This window comes from Pelophylax lessonae (assembly GCF_965119305.1).
Source record: "Pelophylax lessonae genome assembly, chromosome: 8".
NCBI lineage: Eukaryota > Metazoa > Chordata > Amphibia > Anura > Ranidae > Pelophylax > Pelophylax lessonae.
This window is the reverse complement of record NC_138775.1, coordinates 9043864-9069335: the sequence shown is the minus strand read 5'-3', so window position 1 is coordinate 9069335 and position 25472 is coordinate 9043864. Positions and strand designations below refer to the sequence as shown.

Genomic DNA, 25472 nt, shown 5'->3' with positions numbered 1-25472 from the left:
TTCTTTATATCACCTTCCTGTAATTACAGAATAAAAGTGTGGGGGGGGGGGGGGGGCTACACTGTACACCATGTAAGGCAATGGGCGTGCCACCCTGACGAGCCAGGAGCGAATCAACACAGCGCTTCATATTTTTCTGCCCCGTGTCACACATATGGGATGCGGGAACCCTGCGAATCCACTGCGGGTTCCCGCATCACACTCGACTCGCAGGCAGTTCACACCGCCATATGCGAATCGCTGGGGGTGTCAATACGAAGTTAACGACACCCCCAGATTAGTTTGCATATCGCAGTGCGAGCAGTCAGTTCGCACATGAATCGGATCGCATAGGTGTGAACACACATGTGATTTTGATTCTGGTGCGGGTCCTGTGCGACTTTGTTCTGAATGTGATGTGGATTCAGACATATAATCTGTATGGCTGAATTTGCGTCGCAGACATCGCCTGCGATTTGCAGAGCAGTGTTGTCAGTTAGGTGTCCGATCTGTCCGCCGCCCAAAAAAGGGTCCTGTGCGACTTTGTTCTGAATGCGATGCAAATTCAGCCATACAATCTGTATGGCCGAAGTCGCATTGCACAGATATCGCATGTGATTTGCAGAGCAGTGCGCTTCGAATCCCATGCGATGTCTGACATCGCATACGTGGGAACCGGCGGCGCTCATTCCCTTAATAGGTTCAAAAATAAACTGATTTAACCCCTCGTCTACTGAGGCACACATTCAAATCTGCATTTTTTTTTTCTAGAAATTACTGTAAGCCCCCCAAAAAGTTTAGATTTTATATTCATTTTATTAACCGCTTAAAGAACACCCGCCGCAGTTTTACTGCGGCAGGGCGGCTCTGTCTGTGAAACGACGTACTTGTACCTCCCTTTGCGGGACTGCTAGCAGGATGGGCGGGCACCGCCATTCGCCAATGGGGAAAGCCGATCAGTGGGTGTGGCAGCTGCGATCGCTCCCCGTGGAGACAGAACAGCGGTCTGCCGCTGTAAACACGGCAGACCGCTGTTCTGTCTGTAATAAACACAGGGATCCTCTTATTTAGGATCACAGGTCTCTGTGTTCGTCCACCAAGCCCATCCCCCTCACAGTTAGAAAGCACCCCCTAGGGCCCCCGCAGGGGTGTCAAACTGGGGGCCCTCCAGCTATTGCGGAACTACAAGTCCCATCATGCCTCTGCCTGTGGGAGTCATGATTGTAACTGTCAGCCTTGCAATGTATCATGGGATTTGTAGTTCTGCAACAGCTGGAGGGCCGCCAGTTTGACACCTGTGCGCCTAGGGACACATTTAACCCTTTGATCGCCCCTGGTGTTAACCCTTCCTCTGCCAGTGTCATTATTACAGTGACAGTGCATTTTTTTAGCACTGATTACTGTAGTAATGTCACTGGTCCCCCCAAAAGTGTCAAAAATGTCAGTCAGGGGTCCGATCTGTTTGCCGCAATGTCGCAGTTCCGATAAAAATCGCAGATCGCCGCCATTACTAGTAAAAAAAAAAAAAAGAAATTACATAAATTTTTACCTAGGTTGTAGATGCGATAACGTTTGCGCAAACCAATCAAAATACACTTATTGGGATTTTATTTTTACCAAAAATATGCAGCAGAATACAAATTGGCCTAAAAGGATGAAAAAATTAAATTTCAATTTTTTTTTTATTAGGAATGTTATATAACGAAATGTAAAAAATATATATTTTTTTTTTTCAGAATTGTTTCTCTTTTTTTTGTTTATAGCGCAAAAAAATAAAAATCGCAGAGGTGATCAAATACCACCAAAAGAAAGCTCTGTTTAGGGGAAAAAAGGACATAAATCTTATTTGGGTAAAACGTCGCACGACCGCGCAATTGTCCGTTAAAATAACGCAGTGCTGAATCGCAAAAAATGGCCTGGTCATTTTACAGTATCTCAAAAAAGTAAGTACACCCCTCACCTTTTTGTAAATATTTTATTCTATCTTTTCATGTGACAACACTGAGCTACAGTTCATTGAGGGAACCATGAATGCCAACATGCAGGGCCGGGACAAGGGGTGGGCAGGAGTGACGGTTGCCCTGGGCGCAGTGTTTTATTGCAGGGATGGGGGGGAGTGCCTTGACCCTAACCCTAAGGGAAGGGGGGGGCGCAGTTTGGCATCCTTGCCCTGGGCGCTGGATGACCGTGTCCCGGCACCGCAAACATATACTGTTACATACTGAAGCAGAGCATGATCCCCTCCCTTCAGAGACTGGGCCACAGGGCAGAATTCCAACATAACGACCCCAAACACCTCCAAGATGACCACTGCCTTGTTAAAGAAGCTGAGGGTAAAGGTGATGGACTGGCCAAGCATGTCTCCAGACCTAAACCCTATTGAGCATCTGTGGGGCATCCTCAAACAGAAGGGGGAGGAGCGCAAGGTCTCTAACATCCACCAGCTCTGTGATGTCATCATGGAGGAGGGGAAGAGGACTCCAGTGACCACCTGTGAAGCTCTGGGCCCAATTTGGACATTGTCACTTAGGGGTGTACTCACTTTTGTTGCCAGCGGTTTAGACATTAATGGCTGTGTGTTGAGTTATTTTGAGGGGACAGTAAATTTACACTGTTATACAAGCTGTACACTCACTACTTTACATTGTAGCAAAGTGTCATTTCTTCAGTGTTGTCACATGAAAAGATAGAATAAAATATTTACAAAAATGTGAGGGGCGTACTTACTTCTGTGAGATACTGTATGTCTATGTGTGTATATATGTATATGTATATATATATATATATATGTATGTATGTGTGTATGTGTGTATATATATATATATATATATATATATATATATATATATATATATATATATATATACACACACACACTGTATATTTTAAATTTTTTATATATATATACAGTGTATATATATATATATATATATATATATATATAATTTTTTTTTTTAAATAATTTTATTGAATTTTATATTATACCTGTATATTTTATGAAAGCAGAGACCCTGGAGAATAAAATGGTGGTAGTTGCAGTTTTTTATGCTGTGTAGTATTTGTGCATCTGTCAAACACATATTGTCAGGAAAAAAAATACCCTAACAAATGCAATATAATACCCAATTTTGGTAAAATATTAAAAAATTGGGTTGCGTCTAGTAAATAGATCCCAGGCATGTCCAAGCTTTAAAATTGCGCCCCTCCAAGGAATCGCAAAAAAAACTTTGGTACCCATAATTCTCCATAATTGATGCTTTAAAAGGCTTCAGAGGTTACCAGTTTAGAGTTAACCATAAATTTTCCCCCTCAAATTATCGCTCTCACTCCGACACATTTGTGACGATACCTCACATGTGTGGCGCAATTGTTGTTTATATACATGTGCTCACCCTACTCTGCGCTCTTTATTTGGGGTGTGTACATGGTTGACGGGGGTGCTGTAAAAATGTTTTAAAATTATTTACAGGATAGCCCGGGTACCATGGCGAGTGCCACCCTGAGGGGCGGTGTCACAATTTGGGAGCCCCAAAAAGGTGTCCACTTTTATCCAAAAGCCCTTCACCGGCTGATAAAGCCGATACAAAGCTCACAGCTGCAGCAGCTAATCTCTGTGCTGCTTCTCCTTTCACTGTCCAGTCTCAGGATGGGGCAGGCGCTTGGAAATGGGTTTAATGATCTTGGTAGTAATCTGAGGACATTTAGTGGCGGAAATGAAGTACTGCTGGAACGTATGCTACTGCAGCAGTAGATACAATTTCTCCTCCTATCAGCATGCTCCTTGTCAGCACATAAGCACTGCAGCACATCTGATTGGCTCCTTGTGCTCCCTCTCCTAGTCTGAGCTCTGCTGTACAGGACTAATAGTAGGTCAAATTCAAGATAAAATTAAATATATATATATATATATATTGCTGCAATATTTAGCTTTCATTCAGAGCTGCCACCTGCAGTGCTTTTTTTTATGCCAATGGATGTTCTTAGATGACCTCTTCCAAGCACCCAACCCCACCCTGTGAATGGACAGTGAAAAGAGAAGCAGCACAGAGATTAGCTAATCTCTCTGTCTCTCTCTGCGCTCTCCTTTTATCAGCGTGCTCTTTGCTGCAATATTCAGCTTTAATCCAGAGCTGTCCCCTGCAGTACTTCTTTTTCTGCCACTAGATGTCCTCCTTGTGTTGTTTCTCCCTCTCTTAGTCTGACCTCTGCTGTGCAGGGACTGCAAGTGTCTTATAACAGGTCAAATTTAGGTACTTGCCCCTCTTGCTTTTTACTACTACTATTACTACTACTACTGATACTACTCCTAATCATGCTACTACGACTCATACTCCTAATAATACTAATCATGCTACTACTCATACTACTCCTAATCAAACTACTACTACTCATACTACTACTAATCATGCTACTACACATACTACTCCTAATCATACTCATACTACTACTCCTCATACACCTACTACATCTCATACTACTACTAATCATGCTACTACTCATACTACTCCCATTCATACTACTACTACTCATACTACTACTAATCATGCTACTATTCATGTTCATACTACTACTACTCATACTCCTACTACTACTCATACCACTACTCATATTACTCCTACTACTTCTCATACTACTCATACTACTACTACTACTTATACTACTCCTATTCATACTACTACTACTCATGCTACTCATACTACTTCTAATCATACTACTACTACTCATACTACTACTAATCATGCTACTACTCTTACTACTCCTGATCATACTCATACTCATACTACTCCTCATACTCATTATACTCCTCATACTCCTACTTCTACTCATACTCCTACTACTTCTCATACTACTCATACTACTATTACTCATACTACTCCTACTACTTTTAATCATACTACTACTACTCATACTACTGCTCATATTACTCATCATACTACTCCTACCTACTTCCCATACTACTACTACTACTCCTACTCATACTACTCCTACAGTACTACTACTACTCATACTACTCCTACAGTACTACTACTATTCATACTACTCCTAATCGTACTACTACTACTAATCATACTACTACTACTCATACTTTTATTATTACTAATCATGCTACTACTCTTACTACTCCTAATCATACTCATACTCATACTACTACTCCTCATACTCCTACTTATTATACTCCTCATACTCCTACTTCTACTCATACTCCTACTACTACTCATACTACTCATACTACTCCTAATCATACTACTATTACTCATACTGCTCCTACTACTTTTAATCATACTACTACTTCTACTACTCATACTCATACTACTACTCATATTACTCCTCATACTACTACTACCTACTACTCCTACCTACTTCCCATACTACTACTACTACTCCTACTCATACTACTCCTACAGTACTACTACTACTCATACTACTACTACTACTCATACTACTCCTAATCGTACTACTACTACTCATACTACTATTATTACTAATCATGCTACTACTCATACTACTCCTAATCGTACTACTACTACTAATCATACTACTACTATTCATACTCATAATACTACTACAACTCCCATGCTGTAATTTGTATCTTTTATATCCTCCTGGTATTTATTGTTATTAGCACCATACGGCGGGGTGCGGGAATATCATGGCCCCCCGGGGGTTCCGGCGGTTTGGGTATTTTATAAATGTTCCGGTTTACTATATAAATATTTCTTTTCCTTTACTCTCTGAACATTCTCCGCCATGAATATCAGGTGAAACGCTTTAACAGAACCCGGTTTGCAGAATTTGCTGCTGGCGTTTATCGGCCTTCTCAGCGCCAGGCCCCGTATCTCCCGTGAAAACGGATCGCAGAGCATCAGGCGGGCGTCTCGCACTTGCCCCGCGCGGATAATGATCCTTGTCGCAGCGCTACCTCGGCGGCAGGTAGAAGGAGGCCGCACGTGGGGGAACGTGACGGCTCTGTCCTTGCCGGTGACCTTGTCTCCGAGTTCACCTGAAATCTTTTTCCCGTTGGCGTAGAGCGGAGGCTGCGATTAGCAGTCAGGATCCGTCTGCAGCGAGAGGTTGGCCCCTCTCAGATGCACGCGGCACGTGGGGCGGGAGCGGCGAACGGGTGTATTTTTTTTTTTTTTTTGCTGGTTAATAGGTTTGTGTGTTGACGAATGATCCTCATCAAATGAGAGTCTTTATAATGTTTGATATAATGTCAGCTTTCATTACGCTGCAGGGCAATGAGAGCGGAGGAGGGAGGGGTGGAAGGACGGGGTGGGGGGGGGGAATAGAGCGCACAGAGGAGAGCGCGGGAAGGAGGGGGGCTGAATGACTGGAATAGCAATGGAGCAAACACAGCCCGACACATACAGCGAATGATGGGAGCGATCCCGCGCCAAAATCGCATATTATCATATCGCTCGGCTCCTAAATGGACGTGTTTACCTGGATGGCTCCGCGGCGGCCCCGGAACCCCCTCCCCCACCCCTTCCCAATCATTCGCCGATAACTCACAAGAGCACTTTATGCGTTCTCGCAAATAGCCCTCTGCGCAATTCTCTATTTGCGTGGCCTTTGACAGGAAATCGCGGCATGTTTCCGCTTTGTATATGTTTTGAGCTTTTATTATAATGTTGATCTTCATCACTTGAAGACCAGGCGTATTCTGGAACTTTCTGTGTAGAAGTTTACATCAGTATTTTACATTTTTAGCTTTAAAATTACTTAGAACCCCCAAACATTATATATATATATATATATATATATATATATATATATATATATATATATATATTTTTTTTTTTTTTATAGCAGAGACCCTAGAAAATAAAATGGAGATCGTTGCAATATTTTACGTCGCACAGTGTTTGCGAAGCGGTCTTTCAAACACAATTTTTGGGGACAAAAAACAAAAATTTAATGAATTAAAAAAAAAAAAAACAATTACCCCAATTGTTTTCTATAATGTGAAAGATAATGTTACGCCGAGTAAATAGATACAACATGTCATGCTTCAAAATTGCGCACGCTCGTGGAATGGCGACAAATATTGGTACTTAAAAATCTTCATAGGTGACGCTTTAAAAATCTCTACAGGTTACAAGTTTAGAGTTACAGAGGAGATCTATGGATAGAATTATTGCTATTACTCTAACGATCGCGGCGATACCTCACATGTGTGGTTTGAACACCGTTTACATATGTGGGCGCGACTTGCGTATGCGTTTGCTTCTGCGGAGGGACGGGGAGCTTTAAATTTAGTTTTGTTTTTTTTCTTATTTATTTTACCTTTTTATTTTATTTTTTTTATACACTGTCACTTTAAAAAAAAACATTTTTTAATCACTTTTATTCCGATTATAACATGCCCTGTAATAGAAATATTTTTAATTTGAGATCTGGGGTCAAAAAGACACTAAAAAGCAAAATAAAAATAAAAAAAGTCATTTTTTTTCATTATGAAAAAAATCGACACTTTTAGGGCCGTTGGGAGGAAGTGACGTATGACGTCGCTCCGGTCCTCCAATGCCATAGAGTGGAGTGGGGGCCATCTTGCCCTTACTTGAATTCCAGCCTAGGAGGGGAGAGGACCGGATTGTTTTCCCCGCTACCGACGGCACCAGTGAGCTGGGAAAATGACTGGGAAGCAGCGGAAAGGGGGGAGGGGGGACCTCTCCTGCCACCTATAAAAGTGACCGTCCGCTTGGATCACTTTTATGAGAAAGTGGGCCTCCCGCCCAGTAAAAAAATACTGGGGTTATGGCAGCTATCTGCTGCCATAACCCCGGTATTTAATGTCAAAGTAGCGACGTATAACTGCAGCGGGCGGTCTGGAAGTGGTTGAAATTACTTAGAACCCCCAAACATTTCATATATATATTTTTTTTTTAGCAGAGACCCCAGAGAATAAAATGGCGATCATTGCAATATTTTATGTCACATTGTATTTGCTCAGTGGTTTTTCAAACTCAATTTTTTGGGAAAAAAAAACACTTTTTGACAGGCCGGAGAGCAGCCGGTAAACTAGGACAGGTCGGAGAGGAGCCGGTAAACTATGACATGTCGGAGAGGAGCCGGTAAACTATGACATGTCGGAGAGGAGCCGGTAAACTATGACAGGCCGGAGAGGAGCTGGTAAACTATGACAGGCCGGAGAGGAGCTGGTAGTCCATGACAGGCCGGAGAGGAGCCGGTAAACTATGACAGGCCGGAGAGGAGCCAGTAAACCATGACAGGCCGCAGAAGGGTCGGTAAACTATGACCGGCCGGAGAGGAGCCGGAAAACTATGACGTGCCGGAGAGGAGCCGGAAAACTATGACGTGCCGGAGAGGATCCGGAAAACTAAGACAGGCCGGAGAGGAGCCAGTAAACCATGACAGGCCGGAGAAGGGTCGGTAAACTATGACCGGCCAGAGAGGAGCCGGTAAACTATGACAGGCCGGAGAGGAGTCGGTAAACTATGACAGGCCGGAGAGGAGCCGGTAAACTATGACAGGCCGGAGAGGAGCCGGTAAACTATGACAGGCCAGAGAGGAGCCGGTAAACTATGACAGGCCGGGAAGGAGTCGGTAAACTATGACAGGCCGGAGACGAGCCAGAAAACTACGACAGGCCGGGGAGGAGTCGGTAAACTATGACAGGCCAGAGAGGAGCCGGTAAACTATGACAGGCCGGAGAGGAGCCGGTAAACTATGACAGGCCGGAGAGGAGCCGGTAAACTATGACAGGCCAGAGAGGAGCCGGTAAACTATGACAGGCCGGGAAAGAGTCGGTAAACTATGACAGGCCGGAGACGAGCCGGAAAACTATGACAGGCCGGGGAGGAGTCGGTAAACTATGACAGGCCGGAGAGGAGCCGGAAAACTACGACAGGCCGGGGAGGAGTCGGTAAACTAGGACAGGGCAGAGAGGAGCCGGTAAACTACGACAGGCCGGGGAGGAGTCGGTAAACTATGACAGGCCGTAGAGGAGTCGGTAAACCATGACAGGCCAGAGATGTGCCGGTAAACTATGACAGGCCAGAGAAGAGGCGGTAAACTATGATAGGCTGTAGAGGAGTCGGTAAACCATGACAGGCCAGAGATGTGCCGGTAAACTATGACAGGCCGGAGAGGAGCCAGTAAACTATGACAGGCCAGAGAGGAGCCGGTAAACTATGACAGGCCGGAGAGGAGCCAGTAAACTATGACAGGCCAGAGAGGAGCCGGTAAACTATGACAGGCCGGAGAGGAGCCGGTAGCCCATGACAGCCGGAGAGGAGCCGGTAAATTATGACAGGCCGAAGAGCAGCCGGTAAACTATGACAGGCCGGAAAGGAGCCGGTAAACTATGACAGGCCGGAGAAGAGCCGGTAAACTATGACAGACCGGAGAAGGGTCGGTAAACTACAGGGACCTCTCCATGAAGAAGTTGTGAGTTGAATGAGGCCGGTCGGTAGTCTGATGCCACGACTGAAGGTGGAACCTATACTAAAATTTAGGAGTAAAAGTGCCAATATTTAAAAACAAAAAGCAAAAATGCAGCACCGGCACAAAAGCACCAAGCAGAGGAAGGTGCGGGGCTTGTAATACTGGCGGTTGTGTACACCGCTTGTTCACACTTGAGAAACGTTGCTGTGTTGAGGTACCAGTGCACAAAGCAAGATCCAAAGAAGACATGGATGAGCAAGTTTGGGTGGCGAAACAGGCACTGCTGCTGGATGAGAAGGCATGGCTCGCAGTCTCTGCTCTAATTAATGCCAAAGGTGTTCAGTCGGGTTGAGGTCAGGACTCTGTGCAGGCCAGTCATGTTCCTCCACCCCAAACTCATCCATGTCTTTATGGACCTTGCTTTGTGCACTGGTCCAAATCACTTGGTGGAGGGGGGATTATGGTGTGGGGTTGTTATTCAGGGGTTGGGCTTGGCCCCTTAGTTCCAGTGAAGGGAACTCTTAAAGCGCCAGTTTAGTAGTGGGCACCCTGTGGTCGAGATTACGGGTCGACAACCAAACCCTCTCCCTGACCTGGTGCGAAGAAGCAGATAAATGTTTCTGGACCTTGCTTTGTGCACTGGTGTGCAGTCATGTTGGAACAGGAAGGGGCCATCCCCAAACTCCTCCCACAAAGTTGGGAGCATGAAATTGTCCAAAATGTCTTGGTATGCTGATGCCTTAAGAGTTCCCTTCACTGGAACTAAGGGGCCAAACCCAACCCCTGAAAAACAACCCCACACCATAATCCCCCCTCCACCAAATGATGTGGACCAGTGCACAAAGCAAAGACATGGATGAGCGAATTTGGGGTGGAGGAACTTAACTGGCCTGCACAGAGTCCTGACCTCAACTCGATAGAACACCTTTGGGATGAATTAGAGCGGAGACTGTGAGCCAGGCCTTCTCGTCCAACATCAGTGCCTGACTTCACAAACGCTCTTCTAGAATAATGGTCAACCTTTCCCATAGACACTCCTAAACCTTGTGGACGGCCTTCCCAGAAGAGTTGAAGCTGTTATAGCTGCAAAGGGTGGGCCAACTCAATATTGAACCCTACGGACTAAGACTGGGATGCCATTAAAGTTCATGTGTGTGTACAGGCAGGCGTCCCAATACTTTTGGTAATATAGTGTATATAGAGAGGCGCCCCAATACTTTTGATAATTTAGTGTACCTTTTCAATATGGAAGCTGAATGTAACAGACCCACCTGTCTCACTGACAACAGGGGGCGCTCCTATCACAGAGCAGAGGGTGTTGGGTCTTTAGTCCAGGTTCAGAAATGCCCACCTACAAGGAGCTGCTATGGGAGAAGACGAATGGCCACACACAGGCCTGAAAATTTGAATTCTTCTGCTCAAACCTGACTGTTAGAGACTCAGAAATGTAATCTGTACACATTTATCAAATTCTTTCAACAAGGCAGAGCAACAGGAATCAATATCCTCATTGATCTTTACGTTGTGCTGTTGATCATTGTGGGCCCATTCAGTTTGTTGCAGCTGCGTTCCCCCACAACGCGTGTTCCTGCGGCTCTGATCGGAATGTGGGACTGCTGTGATGTCTTATATTCTCACACTTCCTTTACACATCTAATGCTGATTTTATCTTTTCAGGAGGAAGATATTGAATACTACGATGCCAAGGCTGATACAGAATACGTAAGTATTACAAATTCCCAAAGTACTATCATTGTTTTAATTCATTATTATTTTATTTATATATATATATATATATATATATATATATATATACACAGTATCTCACAAAACTAAGTACACCCCTCACATTTTTGTAAATATTTTATCTTTCCATGTGACAACACTGAAGAAATGAGACTTTGCTACAATGTAAAGCAGTGAGTGTACAGCTTGTATAACAGTGTAAATTTACTGTCCCCTCAAAATAACTCAACACACAGCCATTAATGTCTAAACCGCTGGCAACAAAAGTGAGTACACCCCTAAGTGACAATGTCCAAATTTGGCCAAAAGTGTCAATATTTTGTGTGGCCACCATTATTTTCCAGCACTGCCTGAACCCTCTTGGGCATGGAGGTCACCAGAGCTTCACAGGTTGTCACTGGAGTCCTCTTCCCCTCCTCCATGATGACATCACAGAGCTGGTGGATGTTAGAGACCTTGCGCTCCTCCACCTTCTGTTTGAGGATGCCCCACAGATGCTCAATAGGGTTTAGGTCTGGAGACATGCTTGGCCAGTCCATCACCTTTACCCTCAGCTTCTTTAGCAAGGCAGGGGTCATCTTGGAGGTGTGTTTGGGGTCATTAATGGCGATTTTCCACTGCATGGTACCGCATAGTACGGCGTTGGAACGGTTAGGTACGGTACGGCGGCGCTTTTCCACTACATGGAACCGAACGGTACAGCTCGCTTAAACAGTACCACCTCGGTTGTGGTTCCAAGAGGGCCGTACCGGTATCATATCCCACAATCCTTTGCATGCAGCCTTGACTGTTTGTCACTACTAGCCACTGATTGGTCAGAGAATCGTTGTTATCCCACCCACTTACTATTAGTGGAAAAGTAAACCGTACCGAACCGTTCCAACACCGTACCATGTGGTACCATGCAGTGGAAAACCAAACCAAGCCAAGTAGGGCCGAGTGGAGCTGAGCCGATACTTGCAGTGGAAAAGTGCCATATGTTGGAATACTGCCCTGCGGCCCAGTCTCTGAAGGGAGGGGATCATGCTCTGCTTCAGTATGTCACAGTACATGTTGGCATTCATGGTTCCCTCAATGAACTGTAGCTCCCCAGTGCCGGCAGCACTCATGCAGCCGCAGACCATGACACTCCCACCACCATGCTTGACTGTAGGAAGACACACTTGTCTTTGTACTCCTCACCTGGTTGCCCCCACACACGCCTGACACCATCTGAACCAAATAAGTTTATCTTGGTCTCATCAGACCACAGGAGATGGTTCCAGTAATCCATGTCCTTAGTCTGCTTGTCTTCAGCAAACTGTTTGCGGGCTTTCTTGTCCATCATCTTTAGAAGAGGCTTCCTTCTGGGATGACAGCCATGCAGTCCAATTTGATGCAGTGTGCGGCATATGGTCTGAGCACTGACAGGCTGACCCCTCCCCCACCCCTTCAACCTCTGCAGCAATGCTGGCAGCACTCATACATCTATTTCCCAAAGACAACCTCTGGATATGACGCTGAGCACGTGCATTTAACTTCTTTGGTTTACTGTGGCGAGGCCTGTTCTGAGTGGAACCTGTCCTGTTAAACCGCTGTATGGTCTTGGCCACCGTGCTGCAGCTCAGTTTCAGGGTCTTGGCAATCTTCTTATAGCCTAGACCATCTTTATGTAGAGCAACAATTCTTTTTTTCAGATCCTCATAGAGTTCTTTGCCATGAGGTGCCATGTTGAACTTCCAGTGACCAGTATGAGAGAGTGAGAGCGATAACACCAAATTTAACACACCACCTCCCCATTCACACCTGAGACCTTGTAACACTAACGAGTCACATGACACCGGGGAGGGAAAATGGCTAATTGGGCCCAATTTGGACATTGTCACTTAGGGGTGTACTCACTTTTGTTGCCAGCAGTTTAGACATTAATGGCTGTGTGTTGAGTTATTTTGAGGGGACAGTAAATTTACACTGTTATACAAGCTGTACACTCACTACTTTACATTGTAGCAAAGTGTCATTTCTTCAGTGTTGTCACATGAAAAGATAGAATAAAATATTTACAAAAATGTGAGGGGTGTACTCACTTTTGTGAGATACTGTGTGTGCGTGTGTATATATATACATTTATTAATTTTTTACACTGGTTTATATACAATCACCGGCCACTTTATTAGGTACACCTGTTCCATTGCTTGGTAATACAAATTTCTAATTAGCCAACCACAAGGCAGCAACTCAATACATTTAGGCATCTAGACATGGTGGAGACTACCTGCTAAAGCTCAAACTGAGCATCAAAATGGGGAAGAAAGGGGATTTGAACGTGGCATGGTTGTTCGTGGCAGACGGGCCGGTCTGAGTATTTCTTGGATTTTCACACACAACCATCTCTCGGGTTTACAGAGAATGGTGGGGAAAAGAGAAAATATCCAGTGAGTGGCAGTTGTGTGGAGGAAAATGCCTTATTGGGGTCAGTGGTCAGAGGAGAATGGGCAGACTGGTTCCAGATGATAGAAAGGGAACAGTAACTCAAATAACCACTCGTTACATCCAGGGTATGCAGAATACCATCTCTGAATGCACAACACATCCAACCTTGAAGCTGGGTTCACACTATTTGCAGAGCGGTTCGCAGCAGGGGGTCCGGTGCGTCCCTGTTCACTGTTTCAGAGGCAAACCAGGTTTGAATTTCTACCTGAATTTGGACCTGAAATGGAGCCAAAGACTCACAGGACCCTTCTGCAATGTCCCAGATATGTGTAAACCGGCTCCATTGAGTGCTGGTCACACTCTCCTGTCATGCGAATTGGATGTGGGGAAACCCGCATCCAGTTCACATAAGTGTGAACCCAGTCTTTATCAGATGGGTTACAGCAGCAGAAGACAACACTGGGTGCCACTCCTGTCAGCTAAGAATATCAAACTGAGGCTACAATTCGCACAGGCTCACCAAAATTTAAAAATAGAAGATTCGAAAAACGTTGCCTGGTTTGTTAAGTCTCCATTTCAGCTGCGACATTCAGATGGAAGGATCAGAATTTGGAGCATGGATCCATCCTGCTTCGTATCAATGGTTCAGGCTGTTGGTGGGGGTGTAATGGTGTGGGGGATATTTTCTTGGCACACTTTGGCCCCCTTAGTACCAATTGAGCATGGTTTACACTCCACGGCCTAACTGAGTATTCTTGCTGACCATGTCCATCCCTTTATGACTACAGTGTCCCCATCTTCTGATGGCTCCTTCCAGCAGGATAATGCACCATGTCACAAAGCTCCAATCATCTCACCACTGGTTTCTTCACCAGAGAGAGAGAGAGAGGGGGGGATGAGAGAGAGAGAGAGGGGGGGATGAGAGAGAGAGAGAGGGAAGGGTGAGAGAGAGAGGGGGGATGAGAGAGAGAGAGGGGGATGAGAGAGAGAGAGAGAGAGAGAGAGAGAGAGAGAGAGAGAGAGGGGGATGAGAGAGAGAGAGAGAGAGAGGGGGATGAGAGAGAGAGAGAGGGGGATGAGAGTGAGAGGGGGATGAGATTGAGAGGGGGGTGAGAGAGAGAGGGGGGGGTGAGAGAGAGAGAGAGAGGGGGGTGAGAGAGAGAGAGAGAGAGGGGGGGTGAGAGAAGGGGGTGAGAGAGAGGGGGATGAGAGAGAGAGAAGAGAGAGGGGGATGAGAGAGAGGGGGGGGTGAGAGAGAGAGAGAGGGGGGATGAGAGAGAGAGAGAGGGGGGGATGAGAGAGAGAGGGGGCTCTAGCAATCAGTGGCAAATAGTCTCAGGTGGAGGGGGGTGGCTTTTTTGCTGCCCCCCTGCAAGGTGCTGCCCTAGGCCTGGGCCTTGTTGGCCTAGGCCAAAATACAGCACTGGATGTGGTGGAACGGGGTATTGGCATCATGGATCTGCAGCCAACAAATCTGCATCAACTGCGTGATACTATCATGTCACTAGGAATGTTTCCAACACCTTGTTGAATCTATGAATGTTGAAGAATAAAGGCAAAAGGGCGTCCAACCCGATACTAGCAAGGTAGACCTAATAACGTGGCCGGTGAGTGTAAATACAATGATCTGTGACTCAACCTGTTGAAATTTCCCATCATGTGGGAAATGGCTCCGACCACCGGTAGTGTTAGTTACTACTCCTAGGAGCTCAGAATAGCCAGAAAATGAGTCAGGATTGCACACACCCAGGTACAGTGACTGATAATCCGTACTCCTGCTAGGAAATGAATTATAACCCCCAATGCGTTGTGTAGCTTTATCACTATTTTTTGCCCTTGGCCTCTCCTAAACAGGATGACCCAGAGGGGGAGGAAGAGCTGCAAGAGACCAGCCACTCCCTCAAGCTAGATTTTACCGACGATCTGAACTTCAAGGCGAAAGTTAATTATTCGTACACGGCGGTGCAGATCCCTACGGACATCTACAAGGGTTGTGAGTATCTAAACCACCCAACTCCTCCGTATCCCAAAATTTTCCTCTAGAACCCCAAACTAAAGCAGAAATAGGATTCTTGTGCTTCCTTTGCAGCAATTGGAGAGCTGAAACATTGTTTAGTGATCATTAGGTTCTGTGTCTCCGTAGTTGTATCCATTGTGGAAATCTCATAAGGATAAGTAATGCAGCTTTGTCTCTTCTGGTTGTAGTTTGAGCTGGGATCCTGCAGGAGGCGCAGTGAGCATACTATGAAAGAGATTGGGCAGCCATTCTCAAACATGGCTCTGTGGAACCCTAGGGTTCCTACAGAGGTTGCTAGGGGTTCTAGGAGTGGTGTCTGATAGACCTCCCATTTGATAGTGTCCGTACAGTTCTGGGGCCAACACCAATAGGCAGAGATATCTATAAGGATGGCATTCTGACCACCACTGTATGGGGGGCATTCTTCAAACTGGCAACTGATGTAACTGATGTAATGGCCATTTTTCCAACTGACACCCAGTGAATTGGTTTTAGCAGGGTTTACCAAGACTCGAAAATTATTTCAAGGTTTCCTCTGGGATGACCAGGTAGAGAAACGTTAAGATAGAGACCGTTAATCCCCAGAGAAGACGATCATGAAGACCAGTTTCCATAAAGGAGCACTAGGAAGATAAGTGATGCTTCAAGGTGAGGTTCAAATGATTCATTCATTTTATGGAAGGAACACCAAGAACTTTAGATAGGGGTCATTGCCCAAATCGAGGTTTATTTGTAGAATTTTGTACTCCTATTTCAAGCACCTACGAAATAGTATTTTTTTTTTTTTTTTTAGAGTTGATCATTGGTGGTTTTTCTTTGGCCAAGCCATATTAGCTGGTCTTGGGGTACCTTTTATAGTAGATGTATTATTGATGTATCCACTAGTGTCTGTGGGAGGAATAGTGTCCCATCATTGCTGTCTGTGGGAGGAATAGTGCCCTATCATTGGTGTCAATGGGAGGAATAGTGCCCCATCATTGGTGTCAGTGGGAGGAATAGTGCCCCATCATTGGTGTCAGAGGAAGGAATGGTGCCCCATCCTTGGTATCAGTGGTAAGAATAGTGCCACGTTTTTTGTGTCAGTGGGAGGAATAGTGCCCTATCATTGGTGTAAGTGAGAGGAATTGTGCCCCATCATTGGTGTCAGTGGGTGAAATAGTTCCCCACTGCTGGTGTCACTGGGAAGAATAGTGCCCCATCATTGGTGTCAGTGGGAGGAATAGTGTCCCATTGTTGGGGTCAGTGATAGGTATAGTGCCCCATCATTTGTGTCAGTGGAGGAATAGTGTCCCATCATTGGTGTCAGTGGGAGGAATAGTGCCCTCTCGTAGGTGTCAGTGGGAGGAATAGTGGCCCATCATTGGTGTCAGCAGGAGGAATAGTTCCCCACTGTTGGTGTCAGTGAGAAGAATAGTGCCCCATCATTGGTATCAGTGGGAGGAATTGTGCCCCATCATTGGTGTCAGTGGGTGAAATAGTTCCCCACTGTTGGTGTCACTTGGAAGAATAGTGCCTCATCATTGGTGTCAGTTGGAGGAATAATGTCCCATTGTTGGTGTCAGTGAGAGGTATAGTGACCCATCATTTGTGTCAGTGAGAGGAATAGTTCCCCACTGTTGGTGTCAGTGGGAGGAATAGTGCCCCATCATTGGTGTCAGTGGGAGGAATAGTGCCCCACCATTGGTGTCAGTGGGAGGAATAGTGCCCCATCATTGGTGTCAGTGGGAGGAATAGTGTCCCATCATTGGTGTGAGAAGGAGAAATGATGCCCCATTATTGGTACCAGTGGGAGGAATAATTCCCCCCTGTTGGTGTCAGTGGGAAGAATAGTGCCCCATCATTGGTGTCAGTGGGAGAAATATTGCCTTTTATCAGCGGGAAGAATAGTGCCCCAAAGGTCTCATACAGGCAAGCAAAGGGCCAGAGTTTGGAGACCACTGACCTAGATAAATATAAAGCTTCACAGACCTGGAAATATCAAAGTTTCACTTTTTTTGAGATCAGGTCTCATAAGGAGAAGAAAATAAGCCCACATTTTTGGACTCCCCTTGCACCATTGAAGCATCCAGACCATGGAATAACGAGAGAGGGAACAGCCGCCTTTAAAGTAATGAGAAACAGATTGTTGATAGTTTTCAGTAGTAAGATTTATTGATGGTGTCACATAGATATATAGGAGCATCTAGAAGGTGGAGCGGTGGGGGGGCATTCTATAATGTCGTCACGGAGAAGAACTATGAGGGTTTCAACTGTTTTTTTGCTGCATTTGCGTTGCTAATGGAATTGCGTCCTATTGAGTCGCAGCTGCCTCATGGCGTCCTCTGATCTCGGCATGCTGGGACTTGTAGTTCGGCGGCAGCTGGCGGACGCCCCGGGTTGCCTGATTTATAGTTATCTCAGGCGGCTCTTTAGAAAGTGTTGATCGGTGGAATAGGCAGAGATTTTCGGGGTCAGCGGAAGCGGTGTTTTAGGAGTGGGCTCGATGGCGGGATTGAGATGTTTAGGGTCGAAGTGGCAACGCATTGTGTATTTCACCGCTAACAAGCGATTTCACGCTGTGTTAAGTGTTCAGGGTGTCAGACGTCGAGGTGCTAAGTGCTGTTAGCATCTAATAAGCTGTCAGTGGGTGTAATTAATCACATGTAAGCAATTAGTTAAGGTTCATTGTGAGACTGCAGCATCTAAACACATCCAATCAATCTACCGCATGTGAACCCCGCAAAAATCGCTCTCCTTCCCCCCCCCATGGCTGACCCCCCCCCCCTCCTGAATGCTGCCGCTTATTTCCCTGTCTGCGATATTCCCCCTTTTGAGCGATGACCTCCCCCCCTTCCTTCTGCGGACCTCTCTCCAACTGCTGATCCCAGTTACCCCCCGCTGACCCCTGTCCCCCCCCCCCGCTGACCCATGTCTCCCCAGCCACCGTCATCCTGAACGAGCTGAACTGGACGGACTCCCTGGAGAACGTCTTCATCCAGAACCGCCTGGAGGACCCCACGCTGCTCTGGCAGGTGTTTGGCAGCGCCACCGGAGTGACCCGATACTACCCAGGTGACTGGTGAGGGGGGTAAGGCTCTGCAGGTTCCTTTGCACGTTAATGGCACCCTAAATGTGTGTTCTGTTTTTTTTTGCAGCCACCCCGTGGAGGGCACCCAGCAAGATTGACCTGTATGACGTACGTCGGCGCCCATGGTGAGTGCCCAGAGAGGGTTCACTTTTTTAAGTTAAATTATAAAAAGTCAGTTATAGTCTACTGAATTTACCTTCACCTTAGTAACTGTGTTTCATATCTGTCTACACCGGCCTTTCTCAACCGGGGTTCCTCTAGATGTTGTTAGGGGTTCCTTGAGCAAAGAGCAGCTTCTTTAACCACTGTTTTTTATAGCTACTGTATCTGTAAAGGTGGGATTCTCCTCACAGACCACCAATGTAAGGCACATTCTTTCCACTGGCCTTCAATGTAAGTTTCTTCTCACTGACCACCAATGTAAGGGACATTCTGCCCACTGACCACCAATGTAAAAGCATTCTTCTCACTAACCACCAATGTAAGGGACATTCTTTTCACTGACCCCCAATGTGAGGAGCATTCTTCCCACTGACCACCAAAGTAAGGAGCATTCTTCTCACTGTCCACCAATGTAAGGACTATTCTTCTCACTGTCCACCAATGTAAGGGACATTCTGCCCACTGAACACCAATGTAAGGGGCATTCTTACCACTGACCACCAATGTGAGGAGCATTCTTCCCACTGACCGCCAATTGTTCACACTGACCCCCAAAGCAAGGGACATTCTGCCCACTGACCCCCAATGTAGGGGACATCCTTTTCACTGACCACTAATGTAAGGGACATTCTTCCCACTGACTGACAATCCTTCACACTGACCCCCAAAGTAAGGAACATTCTTCTCACTGACCACCAATGTAAGGGACAGTCTGCCCAATGACCACTAATGTATGGGGTAATCTTCCCATTGGCCACCAATGTAAGGGGCATTCTTCCTACTTATCACCAATGTAAGGGGCATTCTTCACAATTTTGATATCCTCCACTGTCACCTGCCACTGCCAAAGTATTTTCAGACACGGGGCAACATAAGCCGGAAGCTTGCCATGTCGGACCCCCAGACTTCTCACTGACCCGCCATCTTCCCAACATCGTAGAAAGGGCCTAAACCAAGATTGAAAAATACCCACCCATTCCGGTGGGGTCTCTGCTAACATATTACCAAGATTGTACTTTAAAAAGTATGAGTTACACTGCGTTTGATCAGATTCAGCCTATTTCCCCATAACAGTTGGAAAAAGCAGCTGTACATCCTTGCATAGAGAGATTCCGGCAAGATACAGACAAAGCTGACATATAAAAAGATAAGGTCAATTTTGATCAAGTCAACCCTCTCCCTCAAGGAAAGTTTCCATTTCTTCCAGCTTGCTACTTTGGCATTGACATCAACCAACCTGCTTTCCCAATTTCGATGACCATAGTCACCATGAACAAATTTGACACCCAACACATTAACTTCCTGCTTGGGCTCTAGGAAGGCATCCGGAACTTCAAAGCTTTCACCCTCCTCGCCCGTCCAGAAAACTTTACTGTTTTCATAGTTGACTTTAGAGCCAGTAGCCTCTGTGTACTGCTCTATCACAGAGACCACCTGCTGCGCCTCCTCCATCCCAGAGATAATAACAGACACATCTTCGGCATCGGTCACGACCTTCAAAGGTGGCACACCAGCAATGCCCAAAGGCACCCTGCACAATGATCCACCCTCTAACCTTCTTATGAAGGGGGTCGATTGCAAATGCATATAGCAGGGGGCTCAAAGGACACCCCTGGCACACACCAGAGCCAACCTCAAACGGCCGTCCAACCCAACCTTTAACAAGCCCCTTTATATAATGTTTTCAGCCAATCTATAAACCTCCCCTGCAGAGCGTATCTACCAAGTAGCAAATACAGGTACTCATGATTGATTCGATCAAAAGCCTTCGCCTGATTCAATGCCAGCAAGTACTTTCTCCATCCAGCAGCCCTGAATTGCTCCAAAGCCTCCCGGACAGCTAAAATTGCTGAAAAGGTACTTCTGCCCTGGACCGAGCAGTGCTGATGATTGGACAACAAATCGCCTGCTACTGACGACAAGCGCCAAAAAAGAATCTTCACTAAGATCTTTCTATCAACATTGAGAAGACTAATGGGGCACCAGTTCTCAATTATTTCGGGGCCTTTACCTTTTGACAGAAGAATCACAGCGGATTGCCTCATGGAGGGAGGGAGAGAACCCTCTTCTAGACAGCTGTTAAAATTCTCTGCTAAAAAGGGAGCCAGAATCGACTTTAAACCCTTATGAAATTTAGCTGTCAACCCATCTGGCCCAGGCGATTTTTTGGTAGCCAGCTTCTCTATAGCACCAACTACCTCATCCGCTGAAATTGGTTCTGTCAAATCCATCAAAGGCAATGTACCATTTCCCAATCCTGGAGTATAATCCAGAAAGCTTTCCATCCTGTCCCGACTAAGGTCCTTTCTTCCCAGAAGGTCTGCGTAATATGACCTGAAGATCTCCAGGATCCCTGATCTGGACTCCACCAGGGAACCCGTACTATCCCTCAGACCTATGACCGTCTTAACTGCTATGCCTTGCTTACAGTTCTGGTAAGGATCAGGCGAGTGATATTTCCCATAATCTCTCTCCAGAACCAAGGAGGCATGCCTGGTCATACTGACACTTCCTAAGAAGAAGCTTCACCTCAGAGATCTCCCCTGGATCTCCTCCATACGAGACAAGACGATCAAGCTTCCTCCACAAATGCTGGTAGGCAATATACATACCAAGCTGCTTCTTCTTACTTACGGCCTTGAAAAGTCCAATCGCCTTTTGTTTCACAAGCTCCCACCACTCTGACTTACTGCTGCAAAAGTCCAGAATAGAAACCTGTGCCTGAAAAAAATCCTCAAAGGATTGTCTTACTTCTACATCTTCCAGGAGAGCCGAATTCAGTTTCCAGGTACCCCTTCCCCTGGGTGGAGTTTCCGAGGCATTCAGAGTCACAGACAGCATACAGTGGTCAGAGAACTCCACCGCCCTCAACTCAGGAGCCGAGAAAGCAGAGTTCTCCTTTAAAAAAAAACTGTCTATCCTACTCTGACTATTCCCTCTCTGAAACGTGAATCCCGTGCTGCCTGGGCAGTGCTTAATGTGCACATCTACCAGGCCTGCTTGTCTAACCATATCTCTAAGAAAAACGCTATCATAACCCAGCCTGTCTATGGAGCCTCTCCTGTCTTCAGGCCTAATTATGGTGTTAAAGTCACCTCCAAAGACAACCTGCTGGGATGTAAAAAGGAAGGGCTTGATCTTTGTGAGGAGGCATTTCCTGTCCCATTTTGACTGCGGTCCATAGATATTGATTAGGCGCAGGTCCTGCCCCCTAACAGAGACGTCTAAGACCATGCATCTCCCCATTTCTACCTCAATTACCCACCGGCACGTTACCATATCGGTTTTAAAAATCCCCGCAAATCCGCTGCAAGGCTTAGCCGCAAGAGACCAAAAAGAGGGACCGCATCTCCACTCCCTTTTTGCTAGATGGACATCGGCCGAAGTATTGAGCCAGGTCTCTTGCAAAAATAAAATCTCAGCATTAAACTCACTGAGCAAAAATAAGGCAATATTGCAAACTCTTGCAGATTTAATGCTGGCGACAATAATAGTCGCCACCTTTATCGGAGCGGGAACTGCCATCAGGATGATTGGGGTAGTCGTTTCTTAACCTCTACCACACTCTTATCACCCGAAACAGCTCTCTTCAGATTTATGTGACTACCCTCATCCATAGATGATAAAGAAATAAACAAATCCGATACCAACTCCTCCCCTGATAAAACAGTAAAAAAAAAATGTGTTGCCAAGAGGAACCCCTCCTGGGTCCAACTGTAAGAAAGAAATGACCGCTTTACTGGTCTTCCTATTCTTCTTTTTCTTCCTCCTAATCCTCTCCCACCCCTCCTCATCTGAATCCTCCTCAACAGAGGGTGAGACATGGGACATGGACACCCCTCCCTCAGACCCATCGACTCCACCACCATCCATCACCCTGCACTCTCTTGGCCATGTTTGCGGTGTCGAGGGACAGGGACTGGAGGTGGAGTAGTCCGAGAGGGAAGATGCGCTAAACCCGCCCCCCCAGCAGCTTCCGCTAGTCTGGAGGATCTATGCACAGTAGATGTAGGAACAACCACAGGAGGGACAGACTCAGGGACCACATCACTAGGGGAAACAGAATCTGAAACAGACACAGGAGGGGCAACAACAGTTTCCTCCCTAGCTTCAGCTGCTTCATCTTCTTTATCAAGCCTCTGCAGCTCAGTCTCCAATCCTGGCAAGTTATGCAGTGCCTCTGGGCACTGGCTATATGGATGACCCAGCTGCTGGCACAAATTGCACCGAATCTGGGTGCATTCTCTGGCCAAATGGCCTAAATCCTGGCACAGTGAGCACTTCTTGATGGTGCAGGTTGGTGCAAAGTGGCCTTTATCACCACATTTATTACACACCTTAGGCTGACCTTGGTAGAATATGGTCAGCCTATCGCTTCCCAGAACGGCTGAGCTGGGCAGGTGCTGAACTACATTGCCCAGCACCCTCAATTTTAGTAACACTGTCCAGGCCCCTGTCCATATCCCATGCTCATCAAGGACCTTTTCACAGTGCAGTGAGGAACTCGCCATATTGGCGTAGCCATACTGTTAAATCAGCCTCTGGTATTGATTTGTTACGCACCAAAATTGTGACTGATTTTACCAAAGGCTGCCTTGAAATCACCTTTGGCACCAAACCACTCCACTGCTGAAGGCCCTTGCACCTCCTACACAATAGTGAGTACACCCCTCACATTTTTGTAAATATTTCATTATAGCTTTTCATGTGACAACACTGAAGAAGTAGAAGTAGAAGTAGTGAGTGTACAGCTTGTATAACAGTGTAAATTTGCTGTCCCCTCAAAATAACTCAACACACAGACATTAATGTCTAAACCGCTGGATACAAAAGTGAGTTCACCCCTAAGTGAAAATTTCTAAACTGGGCTCAAAGTGTCAATATTTTGTGTGGCCACCATTATTTTCCAGCACTGCCTTAACTCTCTTGGGCATGGAGTTCACCAGAGCTTCACAGGTTGCCACTGGAGTCCTCTTCCCCTCCTCCATGATGACATCACCGAGCTGGTGGATGTTAGAGACCTTGCGCTCCTCCCCCTTCTGTTTGAGGATACCCCACAGATGCTCAATAGGGTTTAGGTCTTGAGACATACTTGGCCAGTCCATGAACTTTACCCTCAGCTTCTTTAGCAAGGCAGTGATCATCTTGGAGGTGTGTTTGGGGTCGTTATGATGTTGGAATACTGCCCTGCGGCCCAGTCTCCGAAGGGAGGGGCTCATGCTCTGCTTCAGTATGTCACAGTACATGTTGTCATTCATGGTTCCTTAAATGAACTGTAGCTCCCCAGTGCCGGCAGCACTCATGCAGCCCCAGTCCATGACACTCACACCACCATGCTTGACTGTAGGCAAGACACACTTGTCTTTGTACTCCTCACCTGGTTGACACCACACACGCTTGACACCATCTGAACCAAATAAGTTTATCTTGGTCTCATCAGACCACATGACATGGTTCCAGTAATGCATGTCCTTAGTCTGCTTGTCTTCAGCAAACTGTGGGCTTTCTTGTGCATCATCTTTAGAAGAGGCTTCCTTCTGGGATGACAGCCATTCAGACCAATTTGATGCAGTGTGCGGCGTATGGTCCAAGCACTGCCAGGCTGACTCCCCACCCCTTCAACCTCTGCAGCAATGCTGGCAGTACTCATACGTCTATTTCCCAAAGACAACCTCTGGATATAACGCTGAGCACATGCACTCAACTTCTTTGGTCGACCATGGCGAAGCCTGTTCTGAGTGGAACCTGTCCTGTTAAACCGCTGTATGGTCTTGGCCACCGTGCTGCAGCTCAGTTTCAGGGTCTTGGTAATCTTCTTATAGCCTAGGCCATCTTTATGTAGAGCAACAATTCTTTTTTTCAGATCCTCAGAGAGTTCTTTGCCATGAGGTGCCATGTTGAATTTCCAGTGACCAATATTAGAGAGTGATAACACCAAATTTAACGCACCTTTAATTCACACCTGAGACCTTGTAACACTAACGAGTCACATGACACCGGGGAGGGAAAATGGCTAATTGGGCCCAATTTGGAGATTGTCACTTAGGGGTGTACTCACTTTTGTTGCCAGCGGTTTAGACATTAATGGCTGTGTGTTGAGTTATTTTGAGGGGACAGCAAATTTACACTGTTATACAAGCTGTACACTCACTACTTTACATTGTAGCAAAGTGTCATTTCTTCAGTGTTGTCACATGAAAAGATATAATAAAATATTTACAAAAATGTGAGGGTGTACTTTCTTTTTTGAGATACTGTACATTTTTCCCAAAAGAGATCCAAACCCTCAGGTTTCACAAAAGACAAATCAACATTCATAACTGCCCACTGGGCAAATTAAAGCAAAGATATCACAGGCTTTAAACCCCATCTTCAAAACCAACTCAGCCACTCTCCCCTTTACTGGGTGGGGTCCCCCCCCCGCCCCCTTCCCACCTCAACTGAACCACATTCCTCCTCCTGTACCCACTTACCAGCCCCCCACCAAACCTCCCTGAAATGTGATTATTAGAATTAACAAAATTCCCACCACCCACTGTGGTGCGACTCCCCAAAACTGAAGCATAGCTCCCTATATTCCTCCCAGCAGAAGATCCATGCGTTTGTTTTGAACCATCTGACACAACTCTAGCAGATAATGATTGCACAGATTCGGAATTGGTCTGTACAACCAATGAATCC

General features: G+C 46.1%; 1 protein-coding gene across 8 annotated transcripts in view; it reads left to right on the top strand.

Moving 5' to 3' along the window:
* The window catches only part of CACNA2D2 (calcium voltage-gated channel auxiliary subunit alpha2delta 2), a 354828-nt gene that overhangs the window by 219160 nt on the left and 110196 nt on the right, over window positions 1–25472 (top strand). For all 8 annotated transcript variants that reach the window (XR_014225571.1, XM_082265447.1, XM_082265445.1 and 5 more), the window contains exons 5-8: window positions 11065–11109; window positions 15400–15538; window positions 18482–18613; window positions 18697–18754. Coding sequence is in view for 7 of the 8 variants with exons in the window: in XM_082265447.1 (XP_082121573.1) it covers window positions 11065–11109; window positions 15400–15538; window positions 18482–18613; window positions 18697–18754 (374 nt within the window). In the remaining variant the exon portion in view is untranslated. The remainder of the gene's footprint in view (window positions 1–11064; window positions 11110–15399; window positions 15539–18481; window positions 18614–18696; window positions 18755–25472) is intronic.